At 40.6% G+C, this 26195-nt stretch overlaps 1 protein-coding gene across 5 annotated transcripts; it reads left to right on the top strand.

Annotated features, from left to right (window-relative positions):
- Positions 1-243: 243 nt before the first annotated feature.
- Positions 244-19919, top strand: C3H11orf65 (chromosome 3 C11orf65 homolog). Of its 5 annotated transcripts, none has more exons than XM_042460431.1 (10): positions 244-315; positions 3424-3483; positions 6627-6735; positions 9076-9168; positions 9622-9675; positions 12135-12335; positions 14952-15085; positions 16946-17113; positions 18138-18193; positions 19634-19919. In XM_042460431.1, exons 2-10 carry the CDS (start codon positions 3437-3439, stop codon positions 19747-19749), a joined length of 978 nt encoding a protein of 325 aa, XP_042316365.1. In that variant the 5' UTR covers positions 244-315; positions 3424-3436; the 3' UTR covers positions 19750-19919. The 5 variants fall into 5 exon arrangements, with proteins under 5 accessions (XP_042316365.1, XP_042316363.1, XP_042316362.1 ...); XM_042460429.1 differs by lacking the exon at positions 244-315 and adding an exon at positions 345-523; XM_042460428.1 differs by lacking the exon at positions 244-315 and adding an exon at positions 345-529.
- Positions 19920-26195: the final 6276 nt, after the last annotated feature.

Here is a 26195-nt window from a genome sequence, read left to right as displayed (position 1 = left end):
ATGTAGTTTGTTCTGGTACCAGAGCTCTCTGACAGAGGCGGCTAAATGCCTCATAAAACTACAATTCCCAGAATTCCCTAGCATTGAGCCAGGACATTTAAAGCAATCTCAAACTGGATTATTTCTGCAGTGTGTTTTGGATTCACCATGGCTATGTCTTTGATACCTGGTCCTCCAGGAGTTTGTTTTGTTTTGTTTTGGAACTTCAACTCCCAGAAGCCTCAGCCATCTTGGCCAATGATGTGGGATTCTGGGAGCTGAAGTCCAAAAAAAAAAAGAACCTGGAAAGGCTGGAATTTGGGAAGTCACTGCTGGGTATTTAAACCGCGTTGCTTAAAAACAGAAACAATCCACCACCGCCACCTCGAAAGTGACCTCCGTAGCATTCTTATCTCTCCCCGCCCCAACCCTCCTTCACTCCAGCCCGAGGCTTGAGTGGAAAGCTAGGCCGCGGCCTTCGGGGTTGCTATGGCAACCGCGCCACTCTCTTCGTGGAGGACTTCGCCTCACGCTGGCGCCGAAGGTTAAAGTAAACGGGGGCGGAGGGGGCAGGGAGGGCTCCGTCTGCGGCCTTCATGAATCATGAGGGGGATTGGGAAGGCCCTCCGAGGCCTGGAGGACGTGTTAAAACGTACTGAGACAGATGATAGTACTGGCCCATAGGGAAACATTGGGGGATACCTGGCTATCAAGATAAATGGGTGTATACTTGCCCATAGGGAAACAGGAGGATACTTTCCCATAGGGAAACATAGGGGAGTATTTGCCCATAGGGGAATATAGGGGAATACTTGCCAATAAAGAGAAATGGGGAAATACTTGCCCATAAGGAAACCATACTTACCATTAGGGAAACATTGGGGAATACCTGTCAAGTTTCTACCCATTTCCCTACGGGCAAGTATTCACCCATGATGTATTGTATCTTAACAACGGGTCCCATTCTTTTCTGCATTGTAGTATTGTATTTTAATGGTGGGTTTATGTGCAAGTCACACTCTCTCAGCCTCAGAGGATGTGGCAATACAAAACCCTTCTGAAGAAACATGCCATGATGGGTGTGCCTTAGGGTTGGCATAGGTTGGAAACTACAGTACTTGAAGGCACACAACAATGTATTTTTAGTTGTGTTTTAACCTGTTGTACCCCGCTTCGAGCCTTGGGGAGAGGCAAGAAAGATATTATTATTATTATTATTATTATTATTATTATTATTATTATTATTATGGCCCTTCATTTAAAATGCTTTTCTTTTGACTAATATTTTAAGCACACACACACCTTCCTCTTAAATCTTGCCCTAACCCAAAATAAACCTTTAACGCACCTCCAGAACAGGGATGCAGAAGAAATGCAACCAGAACAAAATGTGAAACATAAAGAAATGCAGCCAAGTGAAATAAGGATGACAGGACAGGATTAGAAACTATTGTTGCTGCTGTGTCCCTTCAAGTAATTTCTGACATATGGGCTGCATCTGCACTGCAGAACAAATCCAGTTTGACACCACTTTAACTGCCATGGCTCAATGCTATGAATTCTGGGGATTTGTAGTTCAGACAGCAGAGTGCTCTGATGGAGAAGGCTAAATGTCTCACATCTGAAGAAGTAGACTGAAGTCTTAAGAAAGCTCATGCTGTCAATGGTGCTACAGGATCTCTCTACAGTTCCTAGAATAACATAGCATTGAGCCATGGCAGTTGAAGTGGTGTCAAAATGGATTATTTCTGCAGTGTGTGGAGACAGCCATGGAGACCATATCACCTGCTTTGGTCCTCCGGTATGTATGTATTTTCAGTGGCTGAGTCTTCGGAGTCCGACCCGAACACTCAAACCACTATACAGTGCTGTAGAAATAATGTTTAAATGCCCTTTCAGATAGCCATTGTGAGGACAGAATTCTAAACAAGATAGGCCTTTGGTTTGATTCACTAGGATCAGACGTGAGTAAATATGTTTTCTCCTTTGCGTCCCCCCAACATTTAAAATGTTTTCCTTGTGACTAACATTTTAGGCACACACAGCCCTTCATCAGAGCTTAGCGCTGTATTTTTAAAATCTTCTCCAACCTCCAAAAAAAAGCCTTAATGCACCCCCAGAATCAGAACAGCTAACAAAATGTAAAATGTAAGGAAACACAGCCAACAGGTGAAATAAGGACGGCAGAACAGATTATAAAACAATTGTTATTGTGTGCCTTCAAGTCGTTTCTGACTTATGGTGACCCTCAGGCAATGCTGTCACCAGGTTTTCGTGGGCTGAGAGTGTGTGACTTGCCCAAGGTCACCCAGTGGGTTTCAATGGCTGAGCAAGGAATCAAACCCTGGTCTCCAGGGTTGTAGTCCAATGCTCAAACCATTACATCAGGCTGGCTAAACAATAAAAGTAGCCAAAGACCAGTGACCATCTGTCTGAAAGATGGAGCCAGGCTGCACTGTCATGGGAGAGTTTCAAAATCTTAGCACCACAACAGAAAAGACCTTCCCATCCACTCACTTCATCGCTGATTACAACATCATCCAAAATCCACAAAAGAGTGATACCTTTATGGGAACAACCAAAATGCACATCATACATGTTGCAAGCTTTCGAAGCTCTACTGGCTTCTTCATCATTCACCTTGCAATTTGGCTAAATACATATGGGAGGAGACATTATTAATTTAAAGTATCACATCTATTTGAGGCCTTAACATTGGGAATGTTGGTTCCAGGTTTTTGAATGAAGCCTGGAAACATTTATCTGGAGATTAACCAAAATAGTATAGCAGAGGACTACTCTAGTATAATACAAACTGCCAGCCCTGAATAATCTGGCAGTTGCCTTTAACTAGGGCAACCGTACCTAGAATAGATTAATATGTTCTAAATGTTGCTACTGTATGACATAATTTAACATGCATCTTGCTGTACTATATCCTTTATTGCATCCTTTTTTTAAAAAACAGTACATTTGGGACATTAACAACAGATCTCTCAAACATCTCTTTTTGCGGCTAGAAAAATTATGGCTGGTTTGTTCTTTTAAATTTGGTATTCAAGTAGTGGTTCACTTTGTAAATTAAGATCAATGTTTATAACAAACATAGATTTATACATTTGTTTAAATCTTTGAAAAACTATAAAGTTCTTCCAGCATAAGTGGTTTGCATAGCAGCAGTGTTGTTGTTGTTGTTGTTGTTGAGTCTTCCTTTTTGTTAAATTCCCATTTTGCTCTGCCAGTATCCAGTAATATATATGTGCTTTATTTGAGTAAAATCAGTACCAGATAGAAAACTGCCACTAGTTTTATTCTGTATATCTTTATGCTTCATTCAGTACATGTAATTTTAGTGAATTTCTCAAATAAATGAAATTAACAACACATTTTTGTCTAGGTGTTAAACAGCCACAATACTCTATGTCATTGGTTCTTTATATATAGGTGAATTCGCTGTATGTCTGCAATAGAAGCTGGATTTCCCAAGGACATGTATAAACATGGGTAAGGGTACAACTGAATCATTCAAATATAGTTTATATTATACAAGATTAACATTTTGATTATGCGTATGTTCACTCTGATGCAGGCTCCATTGTGATCAGTAAATCTTACACCTAGGTAACGGCAAAGTATAGAGTCATAGAGTTGGAAGAGCCCACAAGTGCCATATAGTCCAACCCCCTGCCATGCAGGAATTCACAATCTAAGCTCCCCTGACAGATGGCCATCCAGCCTCTGTTTAAAAACCTCCAAAGAAGGAGATTCCACCATACTCCGAGGGAGTGTATTCCATTGTCAAACAGCTGTCAGGAAGTTCATCCTAATGTTTAGGTGGAATCCCCTTCAATGTGCTGGAACTTTCTGAGTGCATCAAGTTGTATAAATCCCATTTTTAATTTTTCAGTGCCATCCGGGGGCATCACGAGGGGTGCGGGGGTTGACACCACTGCTTCCCAAACATCTGCCTTTTGGCAAATAAGGGCTGTGGTGTTCACCTGCATTCCTTTGAACACTGAAGAGATGTTGTGAAAGGGACCAGGCTCAGTGGGAGGAGAAAGGAGAGACCCCAGTTAATATAAATTTTAAGTTTATATTAAAAATTTTGAATTAAAAAAAACTAATTTATTTTTTTATTATTTTAAAATTTTCTATAAACAAATCACATCTTACCAAAGTTTCACTTTAATCACATGAAGCAATGTACATGTAAATGCTGCCTTGAGTTCCAGTACGAGGAGGAAGGCAGTATATAAATAAATAAATAAAGTAAATACGTTTAGGCTGTGCATATGATATTGTAATTTACAGGTATGATTTTAATTTTGTTAGTTGTTTATGTCATAACTATTGTCATTGCACTGAGTGATATACAGGAAAGAAGGCTGCTTGACTAACCGGGTCGGTCTGGTTGCTGTGCCGGGGGAGCTGTGGCTTGCTCACGGCATCCCAGCTCGAGGTGGCCCCAGCAGGCTGTGCAAGGGGTCGCTGGGTACAGGATTGCCTAGTGGGGCTGGGGGGGGAGGCAGTGTCGCCCAGTGCCAGGACTTCAAGTCCCAGAGGGCATTGGGAGAGTGGAGGTGCCTCTTACTTGGGGAGTGTCACCAGAGGGCGCTGCACAGGATTAGTGAAGGGGCCAGGAAGGCGGGACATCTGCCCCATCCCGGACTCTCATTGGTCAAACAGCCTATTTAAGGCCACGTGGTGCCCATGCCTGGCACCATTGCAGCTCTGCTCTGCCCACCCACCCTCCCTTTGTCAGGAAGCAGGGCTATGCTGTCACAACTTTCAGAGGTAGTAGCATAGGCCTTGGATCTGGTGGGCATGGCTTCCAAGGCTGTGTAGCACTGGATCAGGACGGGAGTCCAACAGGGACCCGGGGGGGGGGTGTGCTGGGAGCATTGGCAGTGTTGTCATTGCAGGGGTCACATTGATTCAACATCCATTGATGACAAGGGGCAGAGATGCTAATAAGTGATCAACCGGTTACCTGAGATGGGGATGGACATTTAACTGGTCAGCCCCTTTGTCATCCTGAAGCTTGGCCATGACCAAGCAAATGGGGTTCATTGATCAATCAAGGATTGATGGATGACAGATGCCTTATGCTTTGCGTCCAACCCTACAATACAGTTGTCCAATTAATAAAGTTGTGGTCCTTTATAAGGTGTGTGGTCATTCTTTCTGTGGCTCCCCTCTATGGCAATTATATTTTATGAGTAACTTTAGTACAAAAAACATTATTAAGGGTTCTGTATGATGTGGTATGGGACGAGGTCAATGGGGGTATGTGACACCATGCATTACCACACTGGGTAACACCAACCCTACTGACGCCACTGATGCCATCACTTCTAAATTCAAAGACCTAGCCATGTTAGGCCCTTTCCAGACGGGCCTTTGCAGCGCCCCCGTCACGTGCTAGGGGTTGGCTGAGAGTGCACCGCCCATACATGCCTCACCCCTAGCACGTGATGAGGGCGTCAAAATGGCGGCGCCCTATACACACGGGTGCCGCCATTTTGATGCGACAGACACTTAGTGTCCGCACGTCACGGCAGGTTCTTTTTGCTGCGCGAGGGAGCCGCGCGGTTTGTCCGCTGTGGTTCCCTTGCACAGCAAAACAAAGTGCGGACAGACCGCCCTTTTTGGGCAGTCTGTATCCCGCCAATGTCTACAAAATTAGTATGTAAAAGGATCTTGCAGCATCTTTGAGACTTAACTGAAAGACAGAAGTTGGTAGCATGAGCTGTCGTAGACTTGAGCCTACTTCCTCAGATGCATTTGATGTGATACAGATTTATTCAGAGGGGTCTGCCATTCCTTAGTGACTAGTCAGTTGTCAAAAGCCCATCTGAATAAAAAGAACTTTGTCTGCCAGCAGAAGTACAACAGGAATAGGGACAATGCCAAACAAATTTTTATAGGGTCAACTTAGGGTCGCCCTAAGTCACAATGATAACAACAACAAGACACCCTAGAAGTTCCACAACCTCAAAACAGCCAACCTTTCTGACATCCCCACCAAATGTGCCTAAGAGAGTTCAGAGGGTTAGAGAAGGGCCAGGAAAGGGGGGGGGGGGCGCAAAGATTTCCATAGCAAGTTAGAGAGAATATGGTCACTCAATTTTTAAATACAACAATCATTCTGATGTGTTAGTCTTTTGTCTGATTTTTGTTTTTGTGTGCCTTCAAGTCATTTTGGACTTACGGCAACCCTAAGACAACTTTATCATAGAATTTTTTTGGGTAGATTTATAATCACAGAAACTTAGAATTTGGTGGGTTTTCAAAGACAATCTAGTCGAACCCCCTGCCATGCAGGAATACACAATTATAACAGTCCTGAAAGATGCCCAGACAGCCCCAGTTTGAAGACCTCTAGAAAAGGAGAGTCCTGAGTCCACACCTTCCAAGGCATTTTATTCCACTGTTGAGCAGTTTTTACTGTAAGAAAGTATTTCCCAATATTTATGTGGAATCTCTTACACTTTGATTTTTGTTCTAGTCTGTGGAAAAGCAGAAAACAAACTCAGTCCACATTGCATTTCTTCAGATACTTAAAATAGCTATCCCACAATTACCAATTGGATTCAGGCCACCTAGTAATGGCTGCAAATAATATTTCTCAAAAATATTATTTCAAGGATATATGGACAATATTCTCATGAAGCGAGTGATAACAGATATATCTACCCTGTTGGAAAAGAGAATTTTGCAGCAATTGTCATTCAGAGAGCCTGGAAAAGATGGCTGGTAAGTCAGAAGTTCTGTTTCTACAAACCCCCATGCTTTAGCATAAACATTGTCACTTAATTCTGTAAATTCTAGATGTGTAGAAAAAGCAACCCTGGGTGGCTTCTAGGTTACTTCTTGTGCTAACCAGCTTGCTAATGATGGTTACTGTGAAACTGTAAAATTTATGGACTTTGCTACACCATAGATAACAGCAACCCGGAATGTAAAAACAACTGTGGTCTTGGCCAGTTGGTTTTGAAACTGTGCATCTGAGAATCGTCTGGTTTCTTGGGAGTTTATAAGAGTTCTTCAATAATGGTGAAAAATGTTTTGCAGGGACAGAGGAGGAAGCCTGTGCAGCATTTACCCATCTTTTATTCCCCCCATATTAGTCTAGCCCATCTGGGAGTACCTGCACTGTATCCCCATTCAACAAACTCCAGGAAAGAACAAAATAAATTCAAGTGGTGTGTAGTGAAGGGCAGAAAAACCCAGTGCTATGCTAGGGGTATTGGGAAAGCATTAAAGTGGTAGTATCTAGCACTTGAGCATCAACAGTAATTAAAGAGGGAAAAGCCTCAAGTAAGGTGGATGATGGTGGCAACAATATAGTTTGTGGATTCTAGCATGCTGATCCTGGTGCTGCATGCTACCACTGATGTACTTCCCCTGAACTAGGACAAATGCATTGATATCAATTGGACTTACAAGTTCCGTTCATTTCAGTGGATCCACTTTAGTTTTGCTTTTAGAATTAAGGTTATGAATTATATGGACTGGTTGAACATAGGCCCATCACAATCTATCAGCCTTATCAAAGAGGGTACCATGATGATAAAATGTGTGTTGGATGATAGAGAAGGCTGCCTTCAATGTCTTGGAAGAATTATGGGGGAGATAATGCACACACCAAACAAACTGGCAACTGCAATGGATAGCTGTGATAAATTATCAAAGGTGGATGATGAGGAATTTAGGCTTTCTCCCACCAACCAATATTGCTATTTTGTACTTGCCTACATTGATTCACTTGGATGTCCACCTTTAATCTAAATGGCCTGTGGAAATGAGGGAGAATTTTGTTTCATGATCAGGTGTGTTTGCCCTTGTGCATGTTTTGTTTTTAAATAATTATTCCCAAGTATTTTTTGTGCACATATTAATTTATCATCTGAATCTTCTTCAGTGCCCATTCATTCTTTTCTCTTTATACTGAATAAACTTCTTTCACATGCATTATCCTTTGTCCTGATAGAAACACAGACTTTATGTTATTTCTTCAACCTCAAATATGACAGAAGAAACGTAATTGCAATATCGAATATGTGTCTACCTTATGTATAAGTCGAGGGCAGGGATTTTGATATGACCCGTAGATAAGTGCAGGGTAAAATTTAGGAACATGTAACAAAGATTTTTTTTTATTTTTTAAAAATTTCATTTATATCCCGCCTTTCTCTCCAGAGCGACCCAAGGTGGCTCTCAGATAAAACTTTTTAAATTATTATAAAATTCAAACAAGTAAAATATCTGTATATAAAATCACATAAAATATACTCATGTTAAAAACAGACTAAAAACCCACCTGGTCCATAAAACCATCCTGCTAGAATGTAAAGGATGAAGCAAAGGAAAACAATGCCAAAACACAAAATTCCATCAGACATAACTGTTTATGCCCACCATAAAGGCTGGATGGATAAGAGAGTAGAGGAGAGGTCAGTGATTCCAAACAGATTATACTTTTGTCTTTTTGTCTTTTATTATTATTATTTATTTATAGCTTGTCCAATCACAAGAAATCCAGGCGGGTTACAGCAATAAAAATACAGAGAATAAAATAAAATAAAATAAAATAAAAGAGAGCGACGTGAGTTACACAATTCACAGTTAGACCTGATGGAATTGGGCCTGTCTTTTTCACTCCCTCCCAGGTCTGATGATGACAATAGGTATGGAGGGAGGGTTCTTCTTCTTGAGGCAAGAATGTTATTTTCATTAATTTTAATTTAATTCTTCTCATTAAATTTAAGAGAAAAATTGGTGGACAGAGCGACATAAGTCACAGTAAAAGGAGAGAGGAATTACCAGTAGGTAGGGAAGGCCTGCCAGAAGAGATCTGTCTTAAGAGCCTTCTTAAAGGCTGTAAGAGTAGAAATGTGGCAGATCTCCTCTGGCAGGTCATTCCTTAGCTTTCACTGGGGTGGTTCATTTTTATGATTAAAAGTACAGTACTTATATGGACCCGTGGGTAAGTCAATTCAAGTTTTATGGGTCAATTTTTTGACCAAAATGTATAGACTTAAACATGAGTATATATATATATATACAGTAACTTTGTTTACCTGTTTTGGCCAGGATATTGGAGTGTTTGATTACTATAAAGAACTAATAGGATTTAAGCAATGTGGAGAACCTGCTCGTCTGATGAAATACATTGATCCCAAAGAGGTAAAGATTCAAAATGATGATGAGATTTTTGTTTTGTTTCACCACAATTTATCAGAGATCATGCTAGTATTAACTAAATCTGTTTCACAAAACTCCAAGCTTTAACCCAGGAAAGCCATTTAATACATTTTAATGTGCTGTAGGAGATCCATTGTGATATAATGGTTCAAGCATTGCACTATGATGCTTGCTTGCTTGCTTGCTTGCTTGTCTATCCTCCTTTCTTCCGCCCTTTATTGCTAGCCACAGTATTGAGATGTCTGTGAAGAAATTATTTTATACAAGTTTAAAACTAGCCATTCTTGGGACTAGAACAATACATTTCAAAGCAATAATCAAGATTTAAAAGGAATAAATAAAAAAACAGTAGTCTAGAACCCAAAGAGGGTTCTGGCAGGTCTGTTTTCCTGGAACCTAATGTCAAAAAGCATCATACTTTTCCCTTAATTACAGGCAGAATACTTAGATGCTGCAGCAGGTGTTCATATCCGATTCAGACTAGGTGGGGTAAGTATAATTTGAGAAGGTATTAGAAGTGCAAGTGCAAAGTATGGTGGTTTGGGGTTTTTTTGTGCATATTTTCAGATCTATTGTTTATGGTGGATATGAGTGTAAATGAATGTTAAAGGCTTTAAACTTGATTACTGCAGTTTGGAACACAACTCTGACTGAACAGAAATCAGATGAGCCTAGGGGGCTTTCTATACTGGCATTTGGGACGTCCAGAGGACGTCCCATTTTAAAAAAGGGGCGTCTCTTTTAGACGCCCCTGGGCCTAGTACGGACTCCGTCCGTACAAGATGGCGCCGGCCCTTCTACATGGCCGGCACCATCTTTGCGTATCGGACGCTGAGCGTCCGTACGCGTCGCGTCCCTTGTGACGTAGCGAGTGCGCCCCTGGCGCCTCGCTACGTCGCAAACGCGACGGAAAAAGAAGCTCCATTTTGGAGCTTCTTTTTCAGTCCGCAGGGGAGCCGTGCTGTGTGGAGGCTCCGGCTCCCCCACGGACTAGCCGGAGGCGGCGGCAGACCGCCGCAAAGTGGCGGTCTGTACCCCGCCTAGATCTGTAGTCAGACTACTGTGTTATTGATTTTTATACTTGGCCAGCATTGGCTAATCTGAGTACACATGTTCCTCCACATTCGCTGGGGTTAGGGACAAAAGACACCCATGAATGTAGAAAAACCGCAGATAACAAAAACACTATGTTTTTACGTGAGAGAACACCCCTCTAGGAATCTCTAGTTTCTCCAGTGCAACTCTGTGGTCAACACCTGCCAGACACTGACCATAGAATTGCGCTGGAGAGCTACAAATGCCTAGTGGAGTGTTCTCTGTAGGAATCTCTAAGTTCTTCAGTGCGACTTTTGGTTCAAGTTGACCATAGAGTTGTGCTGGAGGAGCTAGATATTCCTAGAGAGAACATATTAATATACTCCATGAATAATCAAAGCTGCAAATGTGGAGGGAAAAGTATATTTATAAAATCTAGTACAGATACTTGTTTAACATCCAAAACATAAAAGTAGTCATTGACACAACTATGTTTAGTAACTTGCCATGCCTGTATCATAAATTGGGCTAGGAGTGGCCAGCTGAGAGAAGATGATTTGCCTAAAGCTACTAGCAATTTCATGAGCATGGTGAAAGCAGGTGAATAGGAGCAGCTGTGCTTCCTCCTCAGTTCCATAGACTTCCCCAGCACTCAGTTTCACATATGTGTGATTATAAAGTGTTTCATACATGAAAAATGTACATGTCTATTTTGCTATTTATACATACAAGACGCTTCCATTTGGCAAATGTCTTTCATGCTGACGTGAGACCATGCGGATGCGTACAAAACTTTGTGCATAAGAAAACACAAAGTAGGACTATACAGGCGGGATACACATCGCCATTTAGTACGTATACAATACGTACTAGGGTTAGGAAGGGGCGGTGCTTCCGCACCCCCCTAACCCTAGTACGTATTGTATACGTACAAGATGGCGGCGCCCCTTCTACATGGGCGCCGCCATCTTTACGTACTGGACGCACAGCGTCCAGACGTGTCGCGCCGCTTGTGACGCTATGTCGCAAACGCGACTTTAAAAGAAGCTCCATTTTGGAGCTTCTTTTTCGGTCCGCGCGGGAGTCGGGCCGTGTGAAGGCTCCGGCTCTCCCGCGGACCTACTGGCGGCGGCGGTCTGTACCCCGCCACAGATTTAAATCCATGCTGTACTCAGAGCTTGGAGAGTTTACTGGCTGATCTTGATCCATTTCTGTTGCAGAAATTGTATGTAATATAATCCTCTTCCTCAACAGTTCTAATTAAGCTTACATTTAATAGTGAATATGGTCATACTGCCACTAGGAGGGGAAAAAAACCGCTTCTACATCTATGGTCCAAAACACAATGCAGAAATAATCCAGTTTGAGATTATGGCTCACTGCTAGGGAAGTCTAGGAACTCTAGTTTTGTGAGACATTTAGCTTTCTCTGTCAGAGAGCTCTGGTGTCGCAATAAACTACAATACCCAGGATTCCCTAGCACTGAGCCAGGGCAGTTAAAGCAGCCTCAAACTGGATTATTTCTGCAGTGTGTTTTGGGCCAGTATTGGGCTTTTATGGCTGTCCAGATGTTTCTGTATTGCAGCTCCCATGATTCTTCACCGTTAGCTATACTGGTTAGATGGGATTTGTTATACTGTACAGCACTTCAGGGAAAAAGACCCAGCAATTCTGACAGCTGAAGTACACAGAGCATTTCTACTTTCTGCTTTCCTGAATATTTCAAACTGCTATGTGCAAAGACTTATTTTTAAAGACTTTTAAAAATACAATTTCTCTATTCTGAACTTCACTTTATAGTTTATTCCAGTCAGCAGAGACACTTATACAATGTTTTGAATAATTTAAAAATATATCAATAAACACCAAATATTTCAGTTTTCTCATTTTTAAAAAGGAATATTTCTTTGCAGCTCAAGTTTCCTCCAAGTATATATTACAAAATATATACTCACAGACCTATTGTGGATGTGTGTGCCTATAGTCCTAGAGACTATGCAAAGCTTGCAGCCAAAACAAGACAATCAAGAAAGTTCCAGGGGGACAGAGACAAGGATTGTAGTGACTGGTACAAACGCATTGAGTACAATGGATGGAGACTTCTTTCCCTCAGGGTGAGAAAATAAAAGCATTTTAATTTGCCACTTTCTTCTATTATTATTAGAAGCTACAAAAATGTTAATCATAATAGCCTGGATGGCATATGTGATGGTTGTGAGGTTTTGTGTCAATTTGAAATTCAACAACATTTCTGTCTTCAGAACTAGATTTTGAAACTTTTACATAATTAATTTTTTGATGAATATGTTATACTGGTGAAGCCTACAACGCTTGGTTTCAGTGGGTTCCCAACCCTTAAAGGAGGGGATGGACAAGTGTTGGAGTTAGGGGACCATACTAGCATCCTTCCTGTTGTTGTGTGTCTTCAGGTCATTTCCAACTTATGGCAACCCTAAGGAAAACCTATCATAGGGTTTGTCACAAGATTTGTTCAGAGGAAGTTTGCCATGTCTTCCCCTGACAGGCTATGTGACTTGCCCAAGGTTACCCTGTGGGTTTTATGGCCAAACTGGGAATTTAACCCTGGTCTCTAGAGTTGTAGTGCAACACACAACTACTACTGCGCACTGGCTCCACACTGGCATCCTAGCAGGCCCAAATTTAAGGGCTGTATCCTTACAATTTTTTTTGAACCCAAGTAACTTCCCCAGTACCCTTTAGGAGTCATGTGGGCAATTTCACTATGGTTTTGGACCTCTTTGTACCATTGTAGGCCTAGGGGAGACTTTTTCCAGCAGTAAGTGACCTGAAAATTTCTTGTTTTTTTAAAAAAGGCCTTTCCTTAGTTTGAAATGGTGTAAGGGAACATGGCAAAATTGCCCCCATTTCCCCAAGGCATTTGGGGACAACACACAGACACAGACACATGGGGGCCTTAGCAGCAACAAAACTGGCCCATGGGGCCTGTGGGCTGCTCTTTCCTTACCCCTGCTACTGCTCAAGGCTTCTACAATCCTATTGTACAATCTGCTCTATACACTCAAGTCCTCTGACAGACATTTACTGCAGTCAGCCAGGACTAGTTTGGCAACTGTCAGCTAGTGGATTTTTTCTTCAGCCTCCCCTAGACTATGGAATGACTTTCTGAAAGAGGTTTAATAGCTGAATACACTGTTTGAATTAGTAAAGACCAGTATCTTCCAGCAGGACTATCCAGATGATTTTTATATTGTGAATTTTAAATGTGAATTGTTTTAATATGTGTCTTATTTGTCCTTTTAAACAGATTTTTTAACTGATGTTGTGTTTTTAACATTATATTATGTATTTGTTAATAATTTGTTGTTCCCTGCCTCGATCCATGGGGAGAGGCAGAATAATAATAATAATAATAATAATAATAATAATAATATACAGTTAGCCCTCCACATTTGCACCTTTGACTTTTGTGGATTTGATTACTTGGGGTTTTGATTAATCTGTCCTCTCTAGGTCCTCCAGCACAAATCTGCCAGATGTTGACCATAGAGTTGTGCTGGAGAACCTACAAGTTCCTAGATAAAACACTTCTCTTGGCATTTCTGGATCCTCCAGCATGATTCTATGATCAGCTTCTGGCACATGTTGTTGTTGTTGTTGTTGTTGTTATGCTTGACCATAGACTTGCACTGGAGGACCTGGAGATTCCTAGAGGTATTCTCTTAGGTAAAAAGAATAGTGGTTTTTTTATTTGTGGTTTTTCCATATTCATGGGGGTCCTTTGTCCCTAACCCCAGTGAATGTGGAGGAATAATAGTAGTAGTAGGAATAATAATAATAATAATAAATAGCAATAGCATTTTACATTTCTATACCGCTTCATAGTGAGCTAAGCACTCTCTAAGCCATTTACAGTCTGTAAGGCAATTGTACTCATTTTACTGACCTATGAAACAATGGAAGGCTGAATCAATCTGGAGCCCTGTGGGATCAAACTCACAACGTTGTGGCTGCAGTACCAGCATTAAACTTTTGCACCACCAGGGCACCAGGTTAGTCTCCAAATGTGGGCATTTCCTTTTGTGGTGGAGGGTGAAAATCATTGGGTCCCATTCCCTCTGAATAGCCCATCTAGTTCCAGGGTATACTGTGAGCTGATGGGGCTTAAGCATACACTTGCATTTCCTTCTTTATTTAAATAGGTGGCATTGTTTTAAATTACCATCCCCAACATTCTGTCTCAACTGCTGTAAGTCATAGAACTAATTGCATATCTTGCCTGGTCTCTGGTTTTTTAAGATTCCCTTTCCCTTTGTTTCTCACTTCAGTGTCCAGTATACAGTTTCTTATCAGATAGTTTGGGGACATATTTAAAAAGGTTTTTTTAAATCACAAAATTAAATCTTGCTAAGTACAGTAGTCCTCAAATATGTAGAAATCATTAGCTCACAGGAGGAGGGGGTCTGTTTCTTTTTAAGACTGACAACAAACTCAGGTGGTCAACAGTAACCCAAGCTCTTCTACCTTTGGAGATAGGAGGATAAGTGCAGCTGTTGCCTCCATTTTTACAGCTGCCCATCCAGCTGCTTTTGACATAAAACCATAATTCCTTCAGGCAACTGTCTGGCAAATGTATATGGGATGAATGGCATAAACTGAGAAGGAGAGGTTAGCATTGACAAAGAGACAAAAAGTTGAAGAGTACTGTAAACGTGAAACCATCTGTGAGCTGTTCAAATAACTTATTTCAGTTCTGGAAGACCATGGACTCTGTGACTCTTAACGACAATAAAATACGAAAGGAATTCCAGTACAGCAAGTTGTTGAGGAAACAAGACGTAGAAAAAAGAAGAAAAAGGAGAAAAATAGAATGGCTGAAACAAATGTGTGTGTTTGAAATTCTGGATGTAACGGTAGACTTTTTCATTTTATCTTCTGTGTGATTTTTAATTACAATTCTTTTGCTCGCACTCAAATAATAGTGATCTCTCATAATCAAGGTCTCCACATTCATTAGAAGCTGTATCCATTGGTCAGCTAGAACTTAGCTTGCTATAAATCACAGCTTAAATAGTTCTGTCAGGATTTTCAGAGGGGTAGCTGTGTAACTCTGTTGCAACAAAGTCTTGTGGCACTGTAAAAACTGTTGGCTTAAACTTTTGTGGGCTGCAGCCACTTTGTATGCTGCATTTGCAGAAAACCAATATCTAAACTTGTTACTCTTCAAGGCGCCATAAGAGTCTTTATTAGTTCTTTTAGCATTTTGTTGTATTCATTTTCAACACCCATGCACGTGACTTGTGAGATACAAAGCATGTCACAAGTCAAGATATCTTGGTCCACCAAGAACTCTGTTTTTTCTACTTGCTTGGCTTAGAGAACAAGTGTGGAAATGTTCTCAAGCACCCACCAGCTCATTGTGCATGGTCAGCAGGCTTTTGACCCAAAAGACTCTGAATTATATGTAGGCTTGATCAAGATAGTGGTTTGAGACAGATTTCAAGAATTATTTTTATTATTTGAATTTTTAAATTTTCAGTTGGGTTATATCATGGCTGTTTCACAGAATGAATTTTGAGCTTATAGTCACACACAAGAAATACTTTATGAAATTTTAGAAAAATCAAACCCCATTTAAAAATAATTTTTAAAAATTTTATTAAACATATCAAAACATATCAAAACACAGAAAAACATAAGTATATACTTACATACCAGTACTAACATACTTTCTCTTTCCAAACTGCCATATCTTCCATTACCCACATATTATTATTATTATTATTAACCTTTATTTATGAAGCGCATACCATACCTCTTCTTTTCCTTAAACCTTCTATTTTCCTTCCTTCCTCAATTTCTTCTTCATTTTCCCTTTCTTTTCTATTTCTTTTCTATGTTAGGCTTCTTACAGATAAATCCACAGGGGGATTTTCGGGGTTGTTCTGATATTATACCTTTTCCATGTTCAAAGCAATGTCTTCCTCACCAACTAGTTATTAAAATCCTCATTTATCTTACCTTTTCTGTCTCCCAAGTAAGCATGTGAACCCTTCCCATAAGTCTTTTTCCTCCAGCTCAAACAATCTTCTGCTTTCTAAGGTTATGGATTTCTTTAACCAGAGTGAATTCTTAGTAGAGCACATCTTATAACAAGAAACACTTTATGGACTCTTGTTATACGCTGGGGTTTGGCTCAAGTCCCATTAAATATAATGACATAGCAAAATGGTGTCCCTTATAAAAAATGGAAAATCAAGGTTTGATATTTGAAATTTATACTTTTTTAAAAACATTTTCAAATCGTGGATGCTTGAATCCATGTATAAAAAATCCGTGTATAAGAAAGGACTGACTGTATTAGCAAATCAAACCCCAATTTTAAAAAATTATTAATGAAGATAAACCTGGAAGGCATTCTTAGAATTAAATCTTAAATATAACGATGTAAGAACACAGTGTTAATTTTTGTGGAATTAATTTAAAGTCTGTGCATCTGTTGAGTAGTAGATTAATGACCATTAATCATGTAACAAAACCTTAAAATAGTCTTTAAATATTTCCAGCTAGTCAGTAGTAATTTAGACTAGATTGTACAATACCATTTTGCCATGAGCTTTTGGAATTATGTACATATGTATGTGTCTTTTAAAATTTGGATTCAAGGAAACTAGGGCTGTACTGCCACCTATAGTGAGAACACAGGAACAGTTAAGAATGAATTTGTACATTTGCTCTCTCCTAGGTATTATGGACAAAGCCTTCAAGTTAAAACTCAAAACCCAGCTGCAACTATCTTAATTCAAAGAGCAGCAGAAGGGTTAATCAGCAGTCTAGACCATGGAATGGATAAAGTGTTGGAATGGGAAGTGGATGAAATGCTAAAATGGACAAATGCACTCAACTATGAGAAGTAATATTTATAAACTGATATTTTACACTTCTTCTACTTCATAGAATCATAGAGTTGGAAGAGACTGCAAGGGCCATCCAGTCCAACCCCTGCCATGCAGGATATCTAAATCAAAACATCCCCAACAGATGACCATCCAGCCTCTGTTTAAAGATCTCTAAAGAAGGAGATACTTAAAGAATTAAGCCATTCTGTAAAAAATAAAATATCCTGCCACTCCTAGAATATGGAATACCCTTCACAGGAAGTTTAGACTAGTTCATTCCCTTTTGGCAAGTGAAGACATTATTTATGTGTGCCTTTAACAAATAACTGGGCTTAAATACAAATGGTTGATTTTAATGTTTTAATATATATATTAAGGAAATATTTTTAAATGGTTTAATGATTGTTTTAAATTAATGTATACAGTGCACCCTTGCTTTACGCAGAAGATCTGTTCCGGACTCCCCCGCGTAAAGCAAATTACACATATGCTCGAGCCCTATTTAAATGAATGGGGCTCATGCATGTGGTGGCATGGCAGTGCACGCATACCCCATTACTCCCAATGGGACGCGCCACCCCTTCCTCCCCACGCAACTTTCAGCATGTGGTGAAAGCAGCATATGATGCAGACGCACTGTATTTACAAGAGCCAGCATGATGTAGTGGTTTGAACGTTGGACTATGACTCTCAAGGCCAGTGTTTGAATCCCCACATGGCCATGAAAATCCACTGGGCAATTCACACTTTCTCAGCCTCACGGGAAGGCAAACACAGACCCCCTCTAAACAAATCTTGCCAAGAAAACCAGTTCATAGGGTCACCATACTTTGAAAGTGATTTGAAGGCACACAAAAACAGCAACAATTTTTATATTCTTAGATAACTGTGCTTTAGTAGGTTTTTAAAAAAAATATAACATAGGCCACCTTGCATCCTAACTTTGGGAGGAAGATGGGATACCAAATGAATAAAATACATATTTTTGCTCATCAGTCTTCCATTTTACTGAATGTGCTTCTACATTATTGTGCCTAGCTATGTCAAAGAATGGACGGCTATTGGAACAAGCAAGGCTTCTGATGGATACCGAGGTAAAGGACCCTACCTTTCGTGTGTGTGTGTGTGTGTGTATCTCCTTACATAATTTTCTTTATGTAGCAATAGTAAGTACATTTCTATACCGCTTACCAATGTAGTAAGCAGTTTACAAAGTGTAAGTGAATTGCCCCAAACAAGCTGGGAGACCTACATTGTAGAGACCTACGGAAGGATTCCAGGCTGAGCCGACCCAGAGTCCCTGGCTGGTATTGAACTCACAACCTTGTGATTTGTGAGTGGCTGTAGTACAGGCATTTACCCACTGCTCCACCTGTTAACATAATATAAGGCTGCAGTGACCTTCAAATAGTGAAAAAAGCAATAGGAAGGAAGCTTTCTGTAGGCAGCCTGTGAACTCCACGCACAACATGGCAGAATAGCTATTGCCATGATCCTAAACAACATGGTTGTGAAACGTGATTATCTGTGATCTCACAAATATAGGTCACCTGTACTTGTGCAATGTGCATTTGACTTGAATTGAGCAATTTTTTGTGTTGGGAATGCTGCCCTCTTTCCAGTGTTTATGTATATCGTCCTCACCTATTTCTTCAGCTCTGAGTCTGTTGCAGTGGGAAATGCAGGAAGATAATAGGCAAGACAAACAAGAGGGTGGGTTGTCAGGTGACCATTCAAAGAACCACAGTTACAGATCACCATCCTGTTCTTCATTGGCTCTATGATTCACACATAAGGGAGATTAGCCCACTGTGCACCAGTGGAGGTGGTTGTGTCATGCCAAGATGAAAATACTGATCTACCAAAGCTAGCATCTCCTTTGGCCCACATATGCCATATAGAATTGTATTATCAACATATGTCATCAGTGTGAGTGCCTGATAGTGTGAACATTCTGTGACTCTGCAAATCAGAAGTCCACAATTTAGCATTTTCTGTAATTTATGATATCTGCTTCTATATTTTTTTGTGGGTTTTTCAGACTATGTGGCCATGTTCTAGAAGTAGAGTTTATTCCTCTACTTCTATTTTTCTTTAAAAAGTTCAAAGTCCATGTGTCTGTGAAGATAGGCATGAAAGTGTTAAGCAGTGCTTGATCTCTGAAACCAACAGGGGAGGATAAACAGAGATTACAAGTGGCTGAGACAGGTTTCCAGTGCCATTCATCGTTTGTTCCTCTCCAGAAGCAGAAGACACAGATGTGCTAAGCATCACAAGCCAGTGCCAATATACATAATTATACAGGCTGTATGATTCAAATTAGCTTGTAAAGCACAGTACAGTACAAAGTTTGTACAGTACTGAGCTGAAATTTGAATAGGTATGTCTTACATAATAACTCTTACTAACAACTATGGAATAACAGCTATTAATGTAAACATTTGAATGTAAGTTTCCATGGTAAACTGTTCAAAACATACTTAAATCAATGTTACGGTTGGGTTTTTTTTTAACATTCTTTTTCTCATCTTTAGGCTTCCAGTTTTCTGAACAACATTGTGATCTTTATGAATTATCTCAGATACCAGAGACAGTCCAGGAACTAGTGAAGTCTCGTGGGGAAAAACCAGCAATCACCCTGAATCGCTGAAGAAAAATTACAGTGGAGTAACACACACACACATATCCCTTGCAAATAGAAGTCTCAGTTTTAGCAGGATCAAAATAAAGCACTGGGAAAGAAAAGTTAACAAGTTGACAAAGCCTTGGCTTATTTTCCCTACCCCCACCCCAGTGCTGCATTGTAAATGAGTAAGCATTGCTTCAGCTATTCTCTTTGACCTACATTTGGATGAAGTGACTGAGGTGTTGGCATTCACCATGAATAGTCATTCTGTTACAGTGCAAAGGAGTAACCCACAACCACACAGTTTATCTCCTCTTGTGCCAGTTCATAGGCAGAAACCACAATTTTAATCTTGCAAACATTGACATCTCTCAACCTTCCTGTTAGGTTACATAGCCTTACCATCTGGAATTGATGATTATAATGAAACCAAATAGTCCTCAGTCTGAAAAACAGGTAAGAAACAAAAACAAGACATAGATGCAGACTCCATCTAACTCCTGAAAATATTAACTTTTACAGCCACATTCCTTGGGTGGGGAGATTGCTCATGCACAGAACAACTTTTGCCGTTTTGGGCCAAGGTGACAGAGGGCAGTTGCCAACCAACTCCAAGCAGTCTTGGATGACACCGATTATCTTGATCTATTTCAAACTGGCTTCAGGCCGGGATACGTTGTCAAGTCTGCCATGGTTGCCTTGGTCAATGATCTCCGTCTGGACTCGTCGCTTCAGCTGTCATCTCAGGTGGATGTGACGGCCAGGAGTGCCTGTTATCAGCTTTGGCTGATTCGCCAGCTACAACCCTTCCTGGAATGGGAAAACCTAGAAATGGTTGTACATTCAATGGTAACCTCTCATCTCGATTTCTACAATGCGCTGTACATGGGGCAGCCCTCATACCTTGCTCGGAAGCTGCAACTGGTTCAAAATATGGCAGCCAGATTGGTTACAGAGAGTTCGAAATTTGAACCTATTACAACTATCTTAAAATCCCCACACTGGCTGCCTATTAGCTTCCAGGCACAGTATAAGGTGTTGGTCATTACCTATAAAGCCCTACATGGCTTGGGTCCAGCTTACCTGAGGGAACCTCTTCTCCCATACAATCCTTTCCACACTCTCAGGTCCTCTGGGAAGAATCTCTTGCAGTCTAAGAAAACCAGACTTGTAATGGCGTCCCAGAGCAGGGGTAGGCAACCTGTGGCCTGCGGCCCGGCAAGGCCTTAGGACCGGCCCCAGCCCGGTCCTGCCGCCGATTGCCGCCGGGGCCTTTGGCGTCTCGCGCGAGGGGCACGGTGGGGCAATTGTCTATAGAAGCCTCAGAAACATGCATTTATCTTTAAAAAAAATTTTAAATCAAATTTTTTTGCGTGTCCTCCATTTTTTTAATTTAAAAAGTATCCTCCATTTGAAAATTTTGTCCTACATTTGTCCTGGTTTATTTATTTATTTAATTTTTTTTAATTTTTTTTTATTATTTATTTTTTTGCTTCAGCCCCCCAGTTGTCTGAGGGACAGCAACCCGGCCCCCGGCTCAAAAGGGTTGCCTACCCCTGTCCCAGAGGATGTTTCCTGAGGGGGGCAACTATTCTAATTGCATGTTGCAGATCTAAAGTACGCTACTTTCTCTAGCAGTTAATTATGCTGGGACTCAGCTCCCCTTTCTCCTCAGTTTCCTTATCTAGTTCTGTTTTTTATGCCTCTCCCATTTCAGAAATGTACAGTGGGCCCTCTCCATACGCGGGGATCCATTCCGGATCCCTCCACGTATGGGGAAAAACACGTACACTCAAACCCCATTGGCTGCAATGGGAGTGCCCCATTCATTCTCCCGTGGTTTAACCTTCCACGTAAGGTTAAAGCCACGTAAGGCACATCCGCATATGGTGCGGGCACACTGTATATAGATTCCTAGGCTGGGAGGGAGTGGATTGCTCCCCCTGCTATCCCAGAATGACCACTCATGATAAGTACACTTTCTCATTCTCAGAATGGCAGTGATGATCTCTGAAACCACTTCACTGGGATTTACCCAAGCCCTTCTATCTCTGAGTGGTTTTTTCCCCTTATGTTTCTACCACTGCCTGCTGCACTGTTATTCCAAACACTTGAGCTGACCTATACCTTTCTGTTTTATAGTGTTTAAGTTTAAGTGTTGAAGTATTGGGCTCTGCCGACACTAAGCCAAATGACAGAGTTTTGAACTGATAATAGCTGTTTTAGTAAGCAAATCTGAGATACCTTCGCTTCCTGGTGACATTGAAACATGTAGGTAGGCTTCCTCCAGGTCTATTGAAATTAATAGATCTCTTTCTCTCAAACTCTCTGTGATTGTATGCAAGGTTTCCATTTTGAACCTGAAGTACCTTACATAATTGCTGAGATACTTTAGATTCAAAACTGGATGGTATATTCCATTGCGTTTGGGCATAGCAAAAAATATCGAATATACTTCAGTGTATTTCTGATATTCCTCCTCTATTGCCTGAATCTGTATCAAATGTTGTATTTTGTTCTGAATTATCCTGTTTTCCTTTAGTACTGGAAAATGAAGGTGTCTGGCTCTTGGCTTTTTATTGAAAAGAAACCTGTGTCCCAATGTTACTGTCTGCAGTACCCATTGGTCTGTTGCTTTCTGTGACCATAGGTGCCTACATTTTCTCAACCTTCCTCCTACAGCCATATTTCTCATGTCAATGTTGGGTCCTGCCATGCTTCTCATTAGCATCTCCACATCACTGTCTATGAAACTATTTTCCATATCGAATTCCTGGCTGATACCACAGGTTTCTTTGTCCTCTGAACTGCATTAGACTTGCCATTCCTTGTCCTCCTGGAAAGGAATTATATGTCCCAAATGAATTTCTGTACAGTCTCCTATCCATTCTTCTCTTTGAATAGTTGTCACAACTTGTTTTTCCCCCTCTTTGTTTTCTATTAGCCCTTTTTCTAATGGTTTGTCCTCAGAGTAAACCTCCTGTAAAGTGAAAGTATGCTAAGTTAACAGTATTAATGTTTAGAATTCTGATGGATCCTGCCTGGCTGGGTTGGCACGAGGAGATTACCCATGTTATATGGATTGTGACTTCAGTCTCACGGAGAATTAATAGGTGTAATTTTGCTTTCCTTAAAGGCTTGAATGGAGATCCATCTAATTAATTCAATATCACCTTCAAGTCTCAAGTTGAGGATCTGTGTATGGTTGGTGGCCCTTTCAGAGCTGCACCTTGAACAACCTGTTTACATGCAGAAGAGATATTAGTATCTGACTTTTCAGCTACTAAACAGTCACCAGTGTTGCTATCTGATGTTTAAGTGTTTTATGTTAAGCCTTCCTTTAAATCTTCCTGAAGGAAAGCATGCGTATATTTTTAGCTTACCCTCTTTAGGTGATTCCAAGACTTGAATACACGTCATGCCATGTCCTTGGAAACTTCCTCGTTGTCTCAAAATTGCCTCAGCATCACATTTTTTGGCCGTGGCAAACATGTTTCTCTTCCAGTTGAACAACGTTTGTGACGGAACATCTGTTCCACCGAGCCTTCCTGCTTGGGTAACTCACCTGAATGTTCAAAGATTTTCTTTTGCGCCACAGATATAGTCTGCTTATTATCTGTGGTTCCAATTAATAATTGAAACAGTTGAGAAGTACTGCACTACAACCTGTCTCTGTTGTGTGATCAGTCATAATGTCCCAGCAAGAATTTGAGATCTAAAATATGAAGATATCCCTTCTGTGCTTCAGCACTGCACAAAATAGAGATAACCATAAATCACCGATTCAAAGGCACATGCTCTTTTCCCCTAATATTGTTTCACTGTTTTCTTTCTGTATTCCATGAAATGGGTGAAGGAAGAAATCTATTTTATTGTTTCGCAACTAATAGCATGGTATAGCTCTCTGTAGCTACCTGTAACTATTTATCAGAAGTAATTTCCTCCTGGAAATAACCAAGTAGCAGAAACCTTCCCTGTACTGCTGGAGTTGAAAAATCAGAAGTGTTGCTCTCCAGGAACAAACCCCACGGCAGCTGGGGATTCTGTTGCCTGAATGGAAAGCTGGATCTGTTCAACTGAGGACTAAAGTTTCTAAAAGTATGCTGTCATCCAAAACTCCTTCCTCTCCCTGAAATGCCCTATCTTTATCTTTAAATATATTTTTGCAAGGCATTAACACCAAATTACTAACTTCAGACTTTTGGTCAGATTCCTAAGCCAGATGGAACATCTCGCAGCTATAGCAACCTAAACAGAAAAGAGGCAGAATCTTGTGTTGCATCAGCCACAAATTGCAGCACCCTGTAATTCTTACTCAGCAATGGCTGAAATGTTCTTACATCAAGGGTCAAAAACACAGTGCTTGGGACTGCTTTAACTGCCCTGGCTCAATACTAGGGAATTTTGGAACTGTACTTTTGTCAGACCTTTAGCCCTCTCTGTCAGAGAGCTCTGGTGCCACAATAAACTACAATTCCCAGGACTCCTAGCACTGAGTGAAGGCAGTTAAAGCAGTCTCAAGATGGATTACGTTTGCAGTGTGTTCTGGACCAAGGTCTCTATTTGCTTAGACAACCTCCACTTGCAACAGAGATGCCCTAGCAAAAGAAGAATGCTCTAAAGGAGTGAGTAGAATTGTCATGAGTCTTTTAAAAGGCATCACCTGCCATTTCTTCCTCTTGATCTCTTAATATATCACCCTTCTATGGTTGCAGGGTCTGGAGCATTCACCAATATAACAATCAAGTTATAAAGTATATTTAACATATAATTTAGCTGAGATAGATTTAATACTATAGTTTCCTGGTATGTAGCAGAGCTTTCCACTCCACTGAAATTAGTTCCTGAAATACTTAAGGGAATTAAACCTCTTCTTTGAACCTGTCTTTCTCAGAACCGCTCTAACCTTATTCCAGACTCCTAATTATCTTTATGATTTTCTTTAACCTATTCCAGCTCAGAGTACCTTCTACTTTGAGCAGCAATAAATCAATACCATTTACATTCTACTGAAAAGCGTGTTTGATGAAATTACACATGAGCATATCAATTTCAGTTCAGGCCAGCAAAATGAAGTTTTGGTACTTACACAGAGTAAGTGCTTACATGGAATAGTAATTGTGAGACTGTGCAGAGGAGCAATCCACAGTCATATCGGTTATATCCCCTCATGCCTGATCCAGAAGCAGGAGTCATGGTCTTCCATGTCTATTATCCCCTCTTGTAAACTGCTCAGATTCCCAGTGATTGGGCGGTATATAAATAAATCCTATTATTATTATTATTCCCCTTCAATTATAACCGTTTAATTCCATCCCTGTCTTTCCTCTTATTTCTTATTAAATGTTTTTTCCCATCAATTTATTTCATTTTATCTTCATTAAAAACACACACACAAACCCATCTGTCCTGGCTGAGAGTAATGATAATGCAGGGTTTGGATCACTTGAGGGTCAAAACCCTGATTCAGGGGCAAAATGTGGCAAAAAAAGCCACTGTCCTCCACTGGAATGAATGCAGGGCACTAGTGAATAGCCACTTCATCAAAAAGCTCAGTTGGTCACTAATCCATAGTCCTCCGAATAAATCTCTGAAGTCACAAAGCAAAAAGCTCAGCAGGCTGCTAAACAGGAACTCTGAGTAAGCTATGTAAGCAGAGCTACGGAACATAGATGTTTATCACACTATGCTCTTAAAGAGGTACTATTCCAGTGTGACTCCTCTAGCAGCCTCCTGTTGCATGCTGGGATTGGCAGTTTTAAGGAGCTGAACTTCTCTGCCTGAGAATTCTAAATACCCCTCCTTAAAACTGCCAATCCCAGCATGCAACAGGAGGCAGCTAGAGGAGTCACACTGGAATAGTACCTCTTTAAGAGCTCGTCTGATAAACACCATAGTGATGTTCTCTCTTCAGAGTGAGTTAGAAGGGATAATTGGGATTTTTCCAAAACAGCACCCCAAAATAATCCAGTCCAAAGACTTGATTACCTGGAGGACAGACCTCAGGTGTGTAATCAAGATAATGGGAGATTCCACAAGTGCATTACATCCTGCCCCTATTTCCCACCTGAAATTTTCTGAGCAGCTTTTTTTAAATACCAAAAGAAAGGGAAACTGGAAGTTTTTGTAGTTCACTAGATAGATACTTGGGGGGGAGGGGGGCATAAAAGATTTTTGGAGACAGATGTTTGTCAAGAAGAATTTAAATTGATTGCACAAGCGAAGAATTCTATCTCTTGCTTTTCAGCAGATCAGATCTCTTATGATATGTCAGATGTGGCAGCTGCTATTAATATTTGTAGCAAAGGTGAGCAACTTCTTCAGACACTTTTATAAACCTTAACTTCCAGAAACCTTAGCCAAAATGGGCAAAGGTAAAAGATTACACAGCTTTGCGGAAAACGTCTTGAGGACCGTTCCCCCCCCCCACCTGATTTAAACTGTATCAGTACTCATATCACACAGTTCAG

This window comes from Sceloporus undulatus, chromosome 3 (genome assembly GCF_019175285.1).
Source record: "Sceloporus undulatus isolate JIND9_A2432 ecotype Alabama chromosome 3, SceUnd_v1.1, whole genome shotgun sequence".
Taxonomy (NCBI): domain Eukaryota; kingdom Metazoa; phylum Chordata; class Lepidosauria; order Squamata; family Phrynosomatidae; genus Sceloporus; species Sceloporus undulatus.
Note: the sequence above shows the minus strand (reverse complement) of the source record. Positions and strands in the feature narration are given on the sequence as shown.

Coding starts and splice junctions, on each gene's coding strand:
- C3H11orf65 (XM_042460431.1), top strand. CDS start 3,437: ATGTCTGCAATAGAAGCTGGATTTCCCAAGGACATGTATAAACATGG. Junction 3,484..6,626: donor AAGGACATGTATAAACATGG/GTAAGGGTACAA, acceptor TATTATTTCAAG/GATATATGGACAATATTCTC. Junction 12,336..14,951: donor GGAGACTTCTTTCCCTCAGG/GTGAGAAAATAA, acceptor AACTTATTTCAG/TTCTGGAAGACCATGGACTC.